At 38.6% G+C, this 18482-nt stretch overlaps 1 protein-coding gene across 5 annotated transcripts in view; it reads right to left on the reverse strand.

Annotated features, from left to right (window-relative positions):
- Positions 1 to 692: 692 nt before the first annotated feature.
- The window catches only part of NME8 (NME/NM23 family member 8), a 36202-nt gene continuing 18412 nt past the window's right edge, over positions 693 to 18482 (reverse strand). For 4 of the 5 annotated variants that reach the window (XM_043540585.1, XM_043540586.1, XM_037890043.2 and 1 more), the window contains exons 9-16: positions 18021 to 18113; positions 14538 to 14698; positions 13450 to 13628; positions 11236 to 11380; positions 10138 to 10245; positions 8378 to 8529; positions 2006 to 2150; positions 693 to 1126 (exon numbers count right to left, since the gene is read on the reverse strand). In XM_043540585.1, the coding sequence (XP_043396520.1) occupies positions 889 to 1126; positions 2006 to 2150; positions 8378 to 8529; positions 10138 to 10245; positions 11236 to 11380; positions 13450 to 13628; positions 14538 to 14698; positions 18021 to 18113 (1221 nt within the window). In that variant the 3' untranslated portion in view covers positions 693 to 888. The remainder of the gene's footprint in view (positions 1127 to 2005; positions 2151 to 8377; positions 8530 to 10137; positions 10246 to 11235; positions 11381 to 13449; positions 13629 to 14537; positions 14699 to 18020; positions 18114 to 18482) is intronic. The other variant, XM_043540588.1, reaches the window with a different exon arrangement.

An 18482-nucleotide genomic window follows, 5' to 3' on the forward strand; every position in this document is an offset into this window, starting at 1 on the left:
CCAGAGCATGGACAGGACCAGCTGGTTGATCATCAACACCCTCCCCTGAAGGAAAATCAAGCAGTGCATAGCTGCTGTTTATAATGGGCCAGGTTCCCCTACCAGCCACAAGTAAACTGGTGTAAAATGCAAGATGGGACCAGACCTTATTTTGGAGCCCAAACAAAGAACCAAATTGAAAGGACCCAGAGCTGAGGCTGAAGACCCTAGCAAGGGCAAATAGAATGTTAGTTACTGGACTCTATAATACCAAGCCACTGAAGACCCACCAAGGTTGACAGGCAGCCTGTCGTGGGCGCTTGGGGCAAGAAAAGGACTGCAGCACCACAGCCAGTCACTAGCAGGTATTCAAGAGGTAAGTGACCCCATTACAGTAGGACAAGAAGTAATGGGCTTAATCTGCAGAAAGGGAGATTTAGGTTAGCTAGTAGGAAAAACTTTCTGACTATAAAAAGCAGTTAAGTTCTGGAATAGGTTTCTAAGGGAGGTGAATTTTTGCAGGTTTTTAAGAACAGGTTTGACAAATATCTGTCAGGGATGGTCTAGGTTTACTTTGTCCTGCTTCAGCATAGGGGGCTGGACTTGATGACTTCTCAAGGTCCCTTCCAGCCCTATATGAGTTAATTAAGGGGTGAGCTATAATGAAGACTATTTTGTGAACATAACTATCGTGGTCATTACCAGCATGAATGATCTAGTACACGTTAGTAAATTAATTGGTACATTCTACAGTAGTGTTACTACTTGGTAACTAATTGGTAACAAAATATTTCATTAGGGAGAAAAAGTTTATTTTATCACTGCTTTTTATATATAACATAAAACACAGGTGGACAGATAGATGTATAACCATTTAGCGACTTACGTTTTAACTGTTACAGATAGATTTTAGTTGTGGCTTAGACTATTCAGATCAATCTCTCCAAAAACATATTCAATGCTCTTCAGTGCATGCTCCTTATTAGATGAGCCATGAACTGCATTACGCAAAATATCTTGTGCAAATTGAGCTCTAAGTGAATCAGGAGAAGACTTTTTTGCCTCGTCTGGATCTGTTGGACCCATTAATTGCCTCCACTCCTCCACAGCATTTTCTTTAGTTAGGATCATTATCATTGATGGACCCCTGTGAAATCAAGATATACAAATATCATATGTACCACGAGAGCTTTGCAACTATAGAACGTAGAATAACACTGAACCCTTTACTGAATAGTTAGCAAAATTTAACTCCTGGGGAAAAACTGTTCCTTATTCACTTCAGGAAGAGAGTATGTGTGGCTTTAGAGATGTGTGAAAATTAGTTCTGAGGGTGAGGTGATAGATACTGTCAAAAGTCTCCAAAGTATAATGTGATACGTTTAACAAGACAGTCACATTTCCCTCATATACCCCTCTGGGTCTGCATTTGAAAGACCACCTAGAGAAACGTAAGGTGAAAGATTGGGGATGCAGAAAGAGTGAAGATGGGGAAGTGGTTTTCTATTGGAAGAGGCACATATTTAAAATGAATTTTGGATTCTTAAGACCCTTTGAACAGAAAAAGTCTTATTTACTGTTTATCCAAGTGGAAAACAATGGCCTTAAACAATTCATTCCCTAACAACTTCAGCGATTAGATGGTTAGCCTATTTTCCCATTCTTTGTCCTTTGCAAAAAAAAAAAAAAAAGGTGGGGAGACATAAGTAGTTGCCCAGGATTCTCTTTTTTTGAGGAACAAATCCAAAAAGGTGGTCATAATTCAGTTCAGTGTAATTCACAGGTTCTCTAAGTGAAACCCACTGCCTAATAAAGGAAAGACACTGTATTCTAAAAAGGTAATAAATGTTTAAGTTCTTTTTATAAACATTCTAAAAATTCCCTACATTTGACACAGAAAATGACAAAGAAGTGCAGAATTCCAAGAGTCTTCTTATGTTCAACAAAAACGTTTTGCCTGCTCTATAAATTCAGAGTTATAACTGCTACATTTACATAGCACAATATTGTAAAATCAGACACTTACTCAGACATGTAATTCACTAACTGGTCAAAAAAGGGTTTTCCTTCATGAGTCTTATAAAACTGTGTTGCCATTTCATGGGTGAAATTTGTTTCTTTCATCTGTGATACAATAAAGCCAGCATTTGTAACCTTCTGCAAAATGTCATCTAGGAGAAAAAAATACATTGGTCTTAATTTTTAAGATTATTTTAAACACATGTAGAAATGATAATCTTGAAAAATTCCAGAAACTGCTAGATTTGTTTTCTGGCAAATTCATATAATCATGGCTATTAACATGCTATTTATAATACAGAACAATCAGGAGTGAGATCCTGAATAGATCAAGATTCCTTAAAAGCCTGCAACAAGTCATTCTCATCAGTCATTTACTAATACATTTCCATAAAGATGGCACAAAAAGAATTACTATTAACAAAAAAATTCATCCCATTATCTCTCATTGGACAGTTGAAATGTGACACACGCCAGCTGGCCTGGTAAGATCAAACTGCATAGTTCCAAGAAGGGAAAAGTGAGATTCACAAAAATGAATGGGGACATATAAAAATCAAAATAACACTAGAGCTGTTACTATAAAACAGAGACTGTTTCTAATAGTGGGGGGTCCAGATGAAGAGGTAAAAACAATGGCAATAGCAAGTTTAGGAAGACTCGACTCCATTTTTTCTTTCTATGACTAAAGGAGATTTTATCTTTCCTTTGATACGGCTTCCTCTTTCTTTTTATATATCTCATTGTCAAGGTTCCTTCCCCACTCTGAACTCTAGGGTACAGATGTGGGGACCTGCATGAAAAACCCGCTAAGCTTATTTTTACCAGCTTAGGTTAAAACTTCCCCAAGGTACAAACTATTTTACCTTTTGTCCCTGGACCTTATTGCTGCCACCACCAAGCGTCTAACAAAAATAACAGGGAAAGAGCCCACTTGGAAACGTCTTTCCCCCAAAATCCCCCCAAGCCCTACACCCCCTTTCCTGGGGAAGGCCAAACCCTTGGATCTTAAGAACAAAGCAATCAGGTTTTTAAAAGAAGGATTTTAATTGAAGTAAAAGAATCACCTCTGTAAAATCAGGATGGTAAATACCTTACAGGGTAATCAGATTCAAAACACAGAGAATCCATCTAGGCAAAACCTTAAGTTACAAAAAGACACAAAAACAGGAATATACATTCCATTCAGGACAACTTATTTTATCAGCCATTTAAACAAAACAGAATCTAACACATATCTAGCTAGATTGCTTATTAACTCTTTACAGGAGTTCTGACCTGCATTCCTGCTCTGGTCCTGGCAAAAGCAACACACAGAGAGAGAGAACCCTTTGTCCCCTCCCCCCCACTCCAGCTTTGAAAGTATCTTGTCTCCTCATTGGTCATTTTGGCCAGGTGCCAGCGAGCTTATCTTAGCTTCTTAACCCTTTACAGGTGAAAGGGTTTTTTCCTCTGGCCAGGAGGGATTTAAAGGAGTTTACCCTTCCCTTCATATTTATGACACTCATAGTAAAACATGAATTCATCTCCACCTCCGTGGCCTGTGAAAGGAAGGAACCATAGGCAATTTTGGCTAATGCAGGGCTCAGCAACCTGCGGCACGTGAGCTGATTTTCAGTGGCACTCTGCTGCTGGCCTGAGGTCCCGTCCGCCGGACCCACTCAGCCCGCTGCCTGCCTGGGGTACCGGCCGCGGGCCTGGGGCTCTGCTCCTGGCCTCGGCCCAGCGCTCTGCAGGCACCCCCAGCTGTGGCCCACTGGCCCCAGCCTGGGGCAGTGTGGGCTGCAGAAAGAGGCAAGAGGGGGCACAGCTCAGCACCCCCACCTTAAAAATTGTTCCAGGCCACTGGGATATTTTTAAGTCCAGGTTTGTTGCTTATATCAGACCACATGGAACAGCGTACTGTGTTTGACCTTGTGCGTGCCCTCTGTCTCCATTTTTTTCCCCACTGTCAGTTGAGGGATACATTTGACAAAAAGTCAGCTAAGAAAGCAAAGTTAGACGTCCATTAATTTCAGCCTTCTTGGACAGACACATTTGGAATTACTCAAAAGAAGGACCGTGCTGTTTGTGCTTTCTGTTGTGAAAGTGTTGTTTGTCGCACATCAAGTGTTCAACGACATTTTGAAACGAAGCATGAGAAAAACCTTTCTTGATGAAGCAGACAAGACTGAATCGATCAAAAAGGCAGTAGAAGGATATGAGAAGCAAAGGAGTGTTTTTAAAAGCTTAAGTGTAAGTAAAAATCAAGCCACAGAAGGAAGTTACAAGATTGCACAGTGGATTGCAAAAACCGGAAAGCTGTTTACAGATGGCGAATATATAAAAGAAGTTTCTCAGCAGTTCGGAGGTTTTGTTCAATGATTTGCCAAATAAAGATACGATCATATCTAGAATAAAAGAACTGCCTGTCTCTGCCAGAACAGTTGAGAGACGCATAAGCGAAATGGCAGAAAACATTAACGAAAGGCAGACGACTGCATTAAAAGACACAGCAGTGTTTAGCGTTGCAGTTGATGAGAGCATGGATATAAACGACGTTCCACGTTTGGCAGTTGTTGCAAGATATTGTACTTCCGATGAAATCCAAGAGGAACTTTGTTGCCTAAAACCCCTCCATGGCACAACAAAGGAGGAAGATATAGTGGAAAGTTTTGTAAACCATTTTGAAGAACGAGGAGTTGACATCAGAAAAATATTTTATATGACAACAGATGGTGCACCTGCCATGGTCAGAAAACTGAAGGAATTTGTAAAGTTACTTGAAGATCAAATTGGCCGCCCAACAGTCAAATTTCACTGTATCATCCATCAAGAAAACCTGTGCGCTTAAATTTCTAATTCAGAGCTTAATAATGTGATGAATACAGTGGTGCGAATTTCCTTGTTGCTTGATCTGCTTTGGCTCACAGACAGTTTCAAGAACTGCTAGAAGAGATGGACAGTGCTTATAATGACATTCCACTTCACAGCAACATTCGGTGGCTAAGTCGTGGCAAGGTTTTGGTGTGCTTTGTAAACTGTTTTGATGCAATCAAGGTCTTTCTGTCGGAAAAAGGACAAAACTACCCCAAACTGGATGATGACAAATGGCTATGTAAGCTCATGTTTCTAACTGACATCACTGCTCACCGAAACGAACTCAACCTCTGTCTCCAGGGTGTAGGGCAAATGGTTCTGGATCTTTATGAAGCCTGGAAAGCATTTGTTGCAAAACTAGCAGTTTTTTCTTGGGATATTTGAACTTCGACTTTCCGCTACTTCCAACACATAAAAGAGCTATTGACATGTTGCACTGTCAGTGTCAATGAGACTGGAATGTACCTGCAAGAACTGGAATCAGAATTTTCTGACAGATTTCAAGATTTCCAATGATTTGGCACAATGCTTTCTTTTCTAATTAAACCTGAAAAGTTCAACGAAAGCGACTTGGATTTGTCTGTATTTCAGTGGATGGGTGTTGAAGATTTTGAAATGCAGCTCATTCAGTTAAAAAGCTCAGAATTGTGGGCATCAAAGTTTATAGATCTGCGGAGTGCACTTGAAGCTACTGAGAGAGATCATGGGACCTCTATTCTGACCTGCTGGATGTCCCGGCCAATGAAATTTAACTGTTTGAAGAAAATTGCGTTTGCAATGCTTTCAGCATTTGGATCCACGTACCTGTGTGAACCGGTATTTTCACACATGAAATCTGTCCTCTGTCCCTCTCGGAGTCAGTTAACAACTGATCACTCAGAAGCCTGTGTGCAACTTAAAGTATCCAAATACATGCCAGACATTGGAAAACTCAGCAAGGAAAAGCAAGGGCAAGGATCACACTAAATTGATAAGATCTGCATTTTAATTTAATTTTAAATGAAGCTTCTTAAACATTTTAAAAACCTTATTTACTTTACATATAACAATAGTTTAAAGAAAAGGAGTATTTGTGGCACCTTAGAGACTAACAAATTTATTTGAGCATAAGCTTTCGTGAGCTACAGCTCACTTCATCGGATGCATTCAGTGGAAAATACAGTGGGGAGATTTATAGAGAACATGAAACAATGGGTGTTACCATACACACTGTAAGGAAAGTGATCACTTAAGATGAGCTATTACCAGCAGGAGAGCAGGGGTGGGGGGGAGAAAACCTTTTGTAGTGATAATCAAGGTGGGCCATTTCCGGTAGTTGACAAGAACGTCTGAGGAACAGTGGGGGAGGGGGGGAGAATAAACATGGGGAAATAGTTTTACTTAGTGTAATGACACATCCACTCCCAGTCTCTATTCAACCCTAAGTTAATTGTATCCAGTTTGCAAATTAATTCCAATTCAGCAGTCTCTCGTTGGAGTCTGCTTTTGAAGTTTTTTTTGTTGAAGAATTGCCACTTTTAGATCTGTAATCGAGTGACCAGAGAGATTGAAGTGTTCTCCGACTGGTTTTTGAATGTTATAATTCTTGACCTCTGATTTGTGTCCATTTATTCTTTTACGTAGAGACTGTCCGGTTTGACCAATGTACATGGCAGAGGGGCATTGCTGGCACATAATGGCATATCACATTGGTAGATGTGCAGGTGAACGAGCCTCTGATAGTGTGGCTGATGTGATTAGGCCCTATGATGGTGTCCCCTGAATAGATATGTGGACACAGTTGGCAACGGGCTTTGTTGCAAGGATAGTTTCCAGGCTGAGGTTGATCCACACAAGAGATCCACTTCCTGGACACTATGGTGCTAATAAGCTATGGTCACATAAACACCACCCTATACTGGAAACCTACTGACCGCTATTCCTACCTACATGCCTCCAGCTTTCACCCAGACCACACCACACGATCCATTGTCTACAGCCAAGCTCTACGATACAACCGCATTTGCTCCAACCCCTCAGACAGAGACAAACACCTACAAGATCTCTATCAAGCATTCTTACAACTACAATACCCACCTGCTGAAGTGAAGAAACAGACTGACAGAGCCAGAAGAGTACCCAGAAGTTACCTACTACAGGACAGGCCCAACAAAGAAAATAACAGAACGCCACTAGCCATCACCTTCAGCCCCCAACTAAAACCTCTCCAATGCATCATCAAGGATCTACAACTTATCCTGAAGGATGACCCATCACTCTCACAGATCTTGGGAGACAGGCCAGTCCTTGCTTACAGACAGCCCCCCAACCTGAAGCAAATACTCACCAGCAACCACACACCACACAACAAAAGCACTAACCCAGGAACCTATCCTTGCAACAAAGCCCGTTGCCAACTGTGTCCATGTATCTACTCAGGGGACACCATCATAGGGCCTAATCACATCAGCCACACTATCAGAGGCTCGTTCACCTGCACATCTACCAATGTGATCTATGCCATCATGTGCCAGCAATGCCCCTCTGCCATGTACATTGGTCAAACTGGACAGTCTCTACGTAAAAGAATAAATGGACACAAATCAGATGTCAAGAATTATAACATTCAAAAACCAGTCGGAGAACACTTCAATCTCTCTGGTCACTCGATTACAGATCTAAAAGTGGCAATTCTTCAACAAAAAAACTTCAAAAGCAGACTCCAACGAGAGACTGTTGAATTGGAATTAATTTGCAAACTGGATACAATTAACTTAGGCTTGAATAGAGACTGGGAGTGGATGTGTCATTACACAAAGTAAAACTATTTCCCCATGTTTATTCCCTCCCCCCCTGTTCCTCAGATGTTCTTGTCAACTGCTGGAAATGGCCCACCTTGATTATCACTACAAAAGGTTTTCTCCCCCCCTCCTCCGCTCTCCTGCTGATAATAGCTCATCTTAAGCGATCACTCTCCTTACAGTGTGTATGGTAACACCCATTGTTTCATGTTCTCTATGTATATAAATCTCCCCACTGTATTTTCCACTGAATGCATCCGATGAAGTGAGCTGTAGCTCACGAAAGCTTATGCTCAAATAAATTTGTTAGTCTCTAAGGTGCTACAAGTACTCCTTTTCTTTTTGCGAATACAGATTAACACGGCTGCTACTCTGAAACCTAACAATAGTTTAGTTATATAATATAGACTTATAGAGAGAGACCTTCTAAAAACGTTAAAATGTATTACTGGCACGTGAAACCTTAAATTACGTCGAATAAATGAAGACTTGGCACACCACTTCTGAAAGGTTGTCGACCCCTGGGCTAATCAAACGTCAGTAGTGGGGCAGCATCAAGAATTACTTCATGCCTATATGAAGGTTTATAAATATAGCAAATGCATTTAGGAAAGACAAAAAGAATTGATCTGCTATAACTCACTGCAAATTTTATATTGCTAATATTTTGTAGGAATGAGGTCCACAGTTATTTTGGAATGAGATCCACAGGCTTGGTATGCTTGTTCTAGAATGTTTACCTTTATGTTCCTTAACAGCCGTGGGTTTGATAACTGCCAAAGTGTGTTCCACAGGGAAGAAGAACTCTAGTTCCTTCTTAGCTTCACCAGGTGATGCACTGCCATGCAGCTGATTGAGAGGTACACTCTCTACTGCATACTCTGAACGTAAACTAACAATTATTAAAACAAGGTTGTTCAATGACATGACATTTTCATGCATAAGTATCCCTATGAATCTCCTAAATTAATGTTAATTTTGAGGGGTGAGATGGTGGACACTGGAGGCACAAAGGATACTTACAAACCTTTTGAAATGAATAGATATATTCTAAACTAATCATTTTGGCTTTCAATGGGATTTATGAGCTTAAGTTACTTAAGTGCTTTTAGAAAAGGAGTACTTGTGGCACCTTAGAGACTAACCAATTTATTTGAGCATAAGCTTTCGTGAGCTACAGCTCACTTCATCAGAAAGCTTATGCTCTAAGGTGCCACAAGTACTCCTTTTCTTTTTGCGAATACAGACTAACACGGCTGTTACTCTGAAACCTGTCGTTAAGTGCTTTTGAAAATTCCATTCCTGTCTGCTGCCACCAGTGAATGCTCAACTACTTCAGAACGTTCCTGTGTCCTGTTTCTTTATGTGATACTAATGCTATGTCTATATTATGAACTCAGGATGTGATTCTCTGCTCATGTACACATACTTGGGCTAGTTCTCATTAAGCTAACAAATATACATAGCAGTATAGCAGAGTATAAATAGCAGCATAGCACGGGTAGCACAGCAGAGGCCCAGCTGAGCCACGCCAAGTACAAACCCTCCTGAAACTGGTGGGTATGTATTCGGCACAGCTCAGCCATGCCTCTGCTGATGCTACACACACTACTACAGCTACACTGCTATGTATACTAGTTCTAGCTTGAGGAAAACTAGTGTGAATATGTGAACACAAGCAAGGAATCACACCCCTAGCTTGTAGCACAGATGTAACCTAAGACCCTGGACTTGGAAGATTAATTGCAGTTTACCTACATTTAGCTATAAATAATCCTTACTGCAATTTTTAAACTAGTCACTAATTCCCATTATGATCACTAATAATAGGTCTTACTAAATGATAAACAGTACCACTGCTATAGATGACAGACACTGTGAGTGAATGTCTTAATACCACAACAGTTACTGAAAACAATGTTACAAACACTATCTGAAGTACCTAACATAATTATTGATACGATATTTACAAGAAATGAGTATATCAGAAAAGAAAATTGAGCCATAAATAGAACACTATACTTACACAAAGGCACCCAAATTTAATTTAGCTAAGACATAGGACACTTTTCAAAGAGGAGAATAAGTAAAACAGAAAATAATTTCAAGCAGATATATCATCCAGAGTAATATATAATCAATGAACAGTTAGAAAATAGAAAATAATTAGCTGACAGCTGTGTAAATCACAGAAATAAATCAAACTAATCATTATGACTCAAGAGATCCCTCTCTTCTCTTCAAAATCTTGCATACAATGTTCTTTTTTAATCTGAACTTTCCGCTATGTTTACTAGCCATGTGTTGTTTTTTATAAACCCAGTTGATGCTGTATGTGCTACACTATATAATCAAGAAAATCATAAAAACTTTCAGAAACATATCACTTTTCAGATGACAGCATTATAGTTACATTGGTTACACTGGGCTCTAAATGTATACATTGATTATGGATGTATATTGCAGATTATGAATAATGTATAGCTATTACAAATACTACCTGGCTGGACTTTTCTCCTTAGCCTCTTCAAGACTCTTTGGGCCTAATAAATCTCTCCAGCGTTGTACAGCATTTTCTCGTATTAAACCAAGTGCAAGGGTTGGACCACTGTTAAATGTGATGGTTAGTATTAAAAAAGCAATTGGAAAAACCCCCCAAAAATATCTCTTAAAATAATTTGATTAAATTCAGTGTAGCCAGGGAAAAGGTGTCTTGACATTGGAGAGATTTAAAATCCAATATACAGTTAAAAAGCTGAAGTTCCGGTGAATTTTTTTATAATTTTGGGCAGGGGTGGGGGGCATTGGGTGAAGGTAATTTAAATGAACATACTACTGAACAGTGCCATTAGATGCAGGGGATGTCATCAACTTATATATCAGGGGTGAAATCCTGGCGTCATTGAAGTCAATTGGAGTTTTTTGCCATTAACTTCTACGGAGCCAGGATTTTTCCCCAAATCACCAGACCAGGACCATAGAGAATGTTGTGAAGATGTTGGGAAGAAGAGTCTTGGCCAAACTCTTTGGAAATTGTAATTGCTTCTGCCTGAAATGACTGTTGTCACTTTGCTTGCGGGAACATTTTCACTGCAGTGACAGCCACACCTACTTACCATACTCTGTTGACAACATAGGAGGATGAGTGATATTTGTCAGATGTTTGGGGAGAAAATAAAAGTGAGTAGAGGAGGGTTAATGGGCTGAATTAGAACAATCATTATTATTGTTTTTATATACTGTTGATAAAAACACTTTTGATTTTTCAAATACTGTTTTTGCCATGACTTACTTTCTTGGGATCTAATTATTCCCCAGCTCTGTAGTGAAATTCAGAAACCTAACTATTCTTAAAGTCTGGAACTAGTCAGCTACAGGGGGTGGGGTCATTCCTTGAGTGAATTCTATCAAGAGGTAGCTAGCTTCTGGATAATATGTCTGATGTATCTCTGAATGTTCTTATTATCCATAAAACTCATTTCACTCACACTGAACACAACTGTATCTTGTGGCAATGAGTTATACATGTTTATTATGCATTGTGAAAAATATTGCTTCCATTTGTAAGTTCAAACTTGTTGCCTTTCAATTAATGTACCTTGTCATGTGTTCTAGAAGGGTTGGGAAAAAATCTTCATTTTCATGTTCCTTGTAAAACTGATGTGCTTGTTCTTCTGTCAGAACTATTTCCCTTTGCATTGCTATTGTAAAGCCATCATCCTTAATCCTTTTCAGAATAGAATCTACATATAAAACATTGAAATAGTGCTGGATTGTTATCATTTAGTTCATTTTGTACTTGTTATGTTTCCATATTATAGTTTTTCCAGTCATTTCATTATAAAAGTTTTCCAAAAGAGTTAACTTGTTTATTTTGGAATCTGAAAACTATAATTCGTAACAAACTATAGGGGTCCAATAATCATTGCTTGGACGCTCAGCAAGAAGTTTTCTGCCTTTTGAAGGAAGGAAGGAAGGAATGTAGAGAAGTCACATTTAATTTGATTTAGCTCTCTGTCTTTGAAGGTTCTGAAGATGTGCCTGACTAATATATAGGAAAGGTAGACTGCTTATGCATATGTAGCATGCAATTACACTTTCTTAAAAACCCTTCTACACACATTCGTTCTCAAGAGCAAAGCCTAACCAACAAGCAGCATGACCCAATTCATTATGAGGTCATGAGTCATGAGCTTGAAGAATGTGGATTTAGGTACCTAACTTTAGACATTCAAGTTTGACAGCTGCTGCTGACTAGCTGGGTTTTTCTTAAAGCAAAGAACAACATTCTGAAATCATGGATTTCTCAATTATAACTGATTTTCACTTGTTGTTTGTTTTTCACTGAACCTCTTTTTTTTACCTGCAGCTGTTTTGGTGAATGGCAGAGCTAGTAGGGCACAGCATAGCTCAAAGTATGCTTGATAACACTCTCCTGGATCAGAATGATTGTTCACTGCTACAGTATTAAAAGTCACCCTTATCAGAGAGACACTCATATTGGGCTTCTAGCTCTCAAATACCACTGGCTGATAATATGTCCATAAGTAAATTACAAATATCACCTATAGAAACTTTATCCAGTCAAATGAGCGTTAGTCACTTGGAGTTTCAATGAGTTTGCTGATGGAAATACAAATGTTAATACTATAGCATTGATCATTCCAGCTGACCTCCACTCAATCAGAAAAATCACAAAAATACTCAGAATACACTGGGAAAAATTGGGTTGGGACTGTGGATCTGCCAAGTCAATAAACTTGAGGAACTAAAATTCAATGTCAATTAACTATTTTTTCCAGAGAAGAAACGTCAATAAAAATCTCATTCTGAAATATTATTATTATATTATATAGTATATATTATTATATATAATAATATATTATATTCTCATTACAGCCCCCACAAAGGAGGGTCCAGGAGTTCTAACAGAAGGCATAATTATGACTGAATTCTGTGGCTATTTTTGCAAGTATACACTATTTTACATGAGCAAAGGTGGCAGAATCAGGCCCTATATACGGACTGCAAAACTGCTCTCCCAGTTGCATGAGAACTAGATGTCAAATCAAGAAAGGAATGCCATGTAAATGTAAGAAGAGTGCTCCAAGTAGTACTCTTTCAAATCTATGTAACAGACATTATTCAAGCTAGCCATAGATGCTGCCTTGGACCTGGCAGAGAATGCTCAACCACTCAAGGACAGTGGTGCCACAAGTACTCCTTTTCTTTTTGCAGATACAGACTAACACGGTTGCTACTCTGAAAACTAGCTAAATTGTTTTAGCAGAAAGCATAACTCATTTAAATATGTTTTAATTAGACTCATTGATTTTTCTAGAAACCATAATTATATCCCAGAAAGGGGATCTACAGAGGCAATTTTTGAAGAACTGATCTAGGAAATAAAATGATATTCACACAAAAGTAGGTAAAAACAGAATAGAATGAATAAATTGTATTTTTCTGATATATAGTTCTGTCAACTTAAGGCTGAGCACAGAAACTAATTTGAAGACAGCATGGTCTAGAGTGTAGAACACTGGACTGGAGGCCTGGATTCTCTTCCTGGCTCTACTACTGGCTTGCTGGGTGACCTGGGACAAATGAGTTCATCTCTCTCAGTTTCTCCATCTGTCAAATGGGGATAATTATATTGACCCACTTTGTAAAGCACTTTTGACATTTATTGGAGAAAAGCGCTAGGTAAAAACTAGGTATTATTCATTAAAAGATACCAGGATTTTTGAAATCCAAAATATAAGGCCTTCTTTGTGTACTGCAGGTGAAAAATGTAGTTATTATCACTTACTTTTTCTTTCCTTTAATAGAGAAGGTCTAATTAAGGCCAATGTTTTTTCAAGATTTTGGCCAGTCTTCTTTTTACCAAAATCTGGGAAAAAGAAGGCAAGTTGCCTGCTAGCATCTTCTACACTGTCTTCCACATCACATAAATTTAACATATTCTCGGATTCCAAAACTTCTTGCAAGCTAATAAGAGACAAATAATACATCTAAATTAACGTATCCTTTATATTCATTTACTGTTTTACACAAATGTATCAATAATTGACTTGCTGAAAAAATATATTTTAATACTTTAGTAAAACATACAAGAATAAAATGCCAGTTACTTTATGATTCTGCATACCAACAAAAACCAGCAGTTCTAAGGAATGAAGATATTGTCCATTCTTAACAGAGTATTAGTTACTTGCTGTGTTATACCATAAGTACTTTGAAAGTGAAATCTCAGTCATGCAATGTTTCTACTTGGTCTGCCTTTGAATAGCCTCTGTGCATTTCACTGGACAAAATTAACACTGACAATGACAGTTTCTAAAAAAGGATTGATAAGGGGATCATGCTTTATACACCTAAAGCATGATCTTTGAAAACACAGCACTATAGAAATTCTTTGAAAAAGAAATAATTTTTATTGTGACATGTTTATAATTGTGAGGATCACCTATATGTGATCACTCTAATATTATCATGTCAGACAAAATTTATCCAGGGAAGGCTACTGCACCTGTAAATCAGAAAGACAAAAAAATAATGACTGGTTCTTTCTAACATCTTTACATTCATGTCAGTACAGGGTCATGTAATTAGATTGAATTGGGTCAGTGCAGGTACATATAATTAGACTGTGGTAGCACTGTGCAGGCTGTACCATCCTTTAGTGTGCCTAGCCCATTCTGCAAGCCATTCTGGGGGGACTGCAGTTGTGATGGGCTGTTGTGTATCCCACACATGGTTAGGGAGACTCTTGCTTACTCCCTGCATCGGCACAGCTGTGCATATAAGGGCATGTGACAATATGGCTCTTAATATTTTTTTTATTATTTCTCATGTAACTGCATAAAACTTAAGTGTCATTTGAATTTTTCCAGTTACCTGTTTGGCTTTTCAGGCTGAGGCTCTGCAGATATATGCTCATCTGATTTACCCAGTTCTTTCCATTGTGGAACAGCAACAGTTACCTCCTTTGGTTTAGAAACTATCAGAATATGGGATGGTCCACCAGTCATGATTGTCACAAAATCTTCAAAATCAGGCTAAAAAACACAATTTCTAAACTATATACTACAAAGAGAACTGTTTGACCTTATCACCAGAAATCAAACTATACATGTGCTGTATAACTTGCTCCCATCTCACTATTGTATTTACAATCACCATATACAATTCTATATGAAATATCTGATAAGATTTTGTGATAAGTCCACTTTAGTTCAAGTGATAAAACAGTATTATAAAGTATGCCTCAGCCTTTACAGTAAATATAAGATCTTGAGATAATTGAAATTATACTATTGCATACAACTTGTGTGCCACATGTTCTCCCAATCTAATGTAACAATAACTCAGAGATGAGATCAAATGTGATGCTTATAGTATAGTGGACTGAGGCACATGATGTAAAGCAACAAAATATATTGCATTTCCTGACATGATTTTTAAAGTTCTATAAATTCTATAAATTCCTGATTTTCAGGACATTCTCAGACACTTACTTCCTTGTCTGTTCTTTTCTCCCCTTTAGTCTTGGCCTTCATCCACACAGAGAGATACTTTCATGGGAAGCAACCTCCTTGTGTCTCTTCATAACTTGGAGTCACTTTTCCACCAGTGCTGGAATTCTCTTCATTCCCTCTAAGCCCCCCATTTACTTCATTGCCAACCTTTCTTTAAACCCTTTCTCTTTGCTTTAACATATGATTGAGTCTTTCCCCTGCCAACATCTCCCATCCCTTAACTTACATAATATATTTCTCCTTTCATACTAACAGGATAGTAAGCAAGAATATTTATTTGTATTTTACTGTTTTTAATGTGTAGTTTTTCTTTTTTCATATTCTGATTCATCTCTATGTATTATTTTACCTTTCAGATTTTATGGATATATTGTAAGGACACTCAATTCTACAGTTATTTTTCTCTTGGTGTAAAGCATTTTGGAATATGATAGTTTGCATGATAGACATATAAAAATAAATTAAATGAAAGTGAATAGAAAAATATATTTGGTACTATACAATACATAAAGTGTGTCTCTACACTGAAAAGTGATTGCAAAAAAATGTTTACTATCCCAGTGATTTCAAGAGTAAATTTGCTCCATCAACAAATAAGAAGAAGTTTTATCTAAACTGCCAGTCCTACAAACACAACCTGGTATCTGAAAAGTCAAGTTGTGTTCTTTCTGATTCATTCAAAATCCCCATTATAAAGATTCTACAGGCCAAAATTTGCACTCAACTACACTGCAGCAACTCTATTGTCTCCAAATTCTGTCTTCAGTTGCACTTACGTAATCTCATCGTTTTCAACAGGATTGCACAGTTGTAAATGAGGGCAGTATTCTACATTCTGAAACAGTTGAAGTACATACAGTGTAAACAAGTACTATTTTTACACACTCATTTTCAGAGTAGAGTAGAATCACACTTTGAGACTAACAAGGAAATAACTACGGCAAAGAGTCCTGTGGCAATGTGTAGACTAACAGATGTATTGGAGCATAAGCTTTTGTGGGTGAATACCCACTTTGTCAGATGCATGTAGTGGAAATTTCCAGAGGTAGGTACAAACATGCAAGCAAGAATCAGGCTAGGGATAACGAGGTTAGTTCAATCAGGGAGGATTAGGCCCTCTTCTAGCAGTTGAGGTGTGAACACCAAGGGAGGAGAAACTGCTTTTGTAGTTGGCTAGCCATTCACAGTCTTTGTTTAATCCAGAGCTGATGGTGTCAGATTTGCAAATGAACTGAAGCTCAGCAGTTTCTCTTTGAAGTCTGGTCCTGAAGTTTTTTTGCTGCAGGATGGCTACCTTTAAATCTGCTATTGTCTGTCCAGCGAGATTGAAGCGTTCTCCTACAGGTTTTTGTATATTGCCATTCCTAATATCTGATTTGTGTCCATTTATCCTTTTACGTAGGGACTGTCCAGTTTGGCCGACGTACATAGCAAAGGGGCATTGCTGGCACACGATGGTGTATATTACATTGGTGGACATGCAGGTGAATGAACCGGTGATGGCGTGGCTGATCTGGTTAGGTCCTGAGATGGTGTCACTTGTGTAGATATGTGGGCAGAGTTGGCATCAAGATTTGTTGCATGAATTGGTTCCTGAGTTAGAGTTACTATGGTGTGGTGTGTAGTTGCTGGTGAGAATATACTTCAGGTTGGCGGGTTGTCTGTGGGTGAAGGACTGGCCTGCCTCCCAAGGCCTGTGAAAATGAGGGATCGCTGTCCAGGATGGGTTGTAGATCACTGATGATGCGTTGGATGATGCGTTTAGCTGAGGATCGTATGTGATGGGCCAGTGGAGTTCTGTTGGTTTCTTTCTTGGGCTTGTCTCTCAGGAGGAGACTTCTGGGTACATATCTGGCTCTGTTGATCTGCTTCCTTATTTCCTCGTGTGGGTATCGTAGTTTTGAGAATGCTTGGTGAAGATCTTGTAGGTGTTGGTCTCTCTCTGAGGGGTTGGAGCAAATGCGGTTGTACCTCAGTGCTTGGCTGTAGACAATGGATCATTTGGTGTGTTCAGGATGGAAGCAGGAGGCATGAAGGTAGGCATAGCAGTCGGTGGGTTTTCGGTACAGGGTGGTGTTAACATGACCGTCACTTATTTGCACCATGGTGCTAGGAAGTGGGCCTCCCGTATAGATTGGTCCAGGTGGGGTGGAAGCTGTTGAAATCGTGGTGGAATTCTTCCCGGGTTTCCTTCCCATGGGTCCAAATGATGAAGATGTCATCATTGTAGCGTAGGTAGAGAAGGGGCGTGAGTGGACGAGAGCTGAGGAAGCGTTGTTCCAGGTCAGTCATAAAAATGTTGGCATATTGTGGGGCCACGTGGGTGCCCATAGCAGTGCCACTGGTCTGGAGGTATATATTGTCACCAAATTTGAAATAACTGATTTCCCACAGTTCACAGCTCCCTCTGAACTAATTATATATTATATACTCTAAAAAACAACAACGATACATAGATGTATCGTTGTTGTTTTTTAGAGTATATATAGCTTTTGCTGTTTAGAGTATTTACCTTATGTTATTCTGACTATTCCACTGTTGGCTAATGAGTTGGTTGTGTTAGGGAAAATAAACCTCTATTGCTTCAGTATCTACCAAGGATTGTATGCTATTCCATTGTTATTTAAATGCAATGTTGGAACACCAACAACCACAGGCATCGTATAGGAGCTGGACTGGAAAACCGAAGCAAAGAAGATGAGACAATCTTTTAATTTATTTTCTCTCTGTGTCATCAATAATTTTAATTAACTGAAATCAATTACATTTTATAAATGTTTTACAAGCCATATAGATGATATTATTATCAATATAGCCATCTCTATTTGTGTAGGCCTTTTACCTGTTCTATATTGCGACTGTAGAAATTTCTAACTTGCTCTTCAGTTAATGTCTTCTCCTCTTCTGCCGCAATGCCAAAGCCCGCTTCTGTAATCTTCAATTACAGATCAGCCATCAGGTTCAGAAGCATTTGAGGGAGACATATAGCAAATCAGCAAATATTAGTTTACATATTTTTGCTATGATTCTAAAAACTGACTGATTTTTATGTAGAATCTTAAATGAGGTAATATGAAATATCACAAATATAGTAACTTCTTCATTCAGCCCAACTAAATTTCCAGCTTTTCAAAGTACTGGACTGTGTTCAAGTGTGACACCCATTAAAATAAAGAAGCCTTTTGTTACACATTATGTACCTCAATATACAGATTTTATTGAAAATCTCTACTATTTGTAAAACATGTTTTACCATTATTGATTCCAGTAATGCAAACAAAGCAAACCTATGGGAAGGCAGCAC

Source organism: Chelonia mydas, chromosome 2 (genome assembly GCF_015237465.2).
Source record: "Chelonia mydas isolate rCheMyd1 chromosome 2, rCheMyd1.pri.v2, whole genome shotgun sequence".
Lineage (NCBI taxonomy): Eukaryota > Metazoa > Chordata > Testudines > Cheloniidae > Chelonia > Chelonia mydas.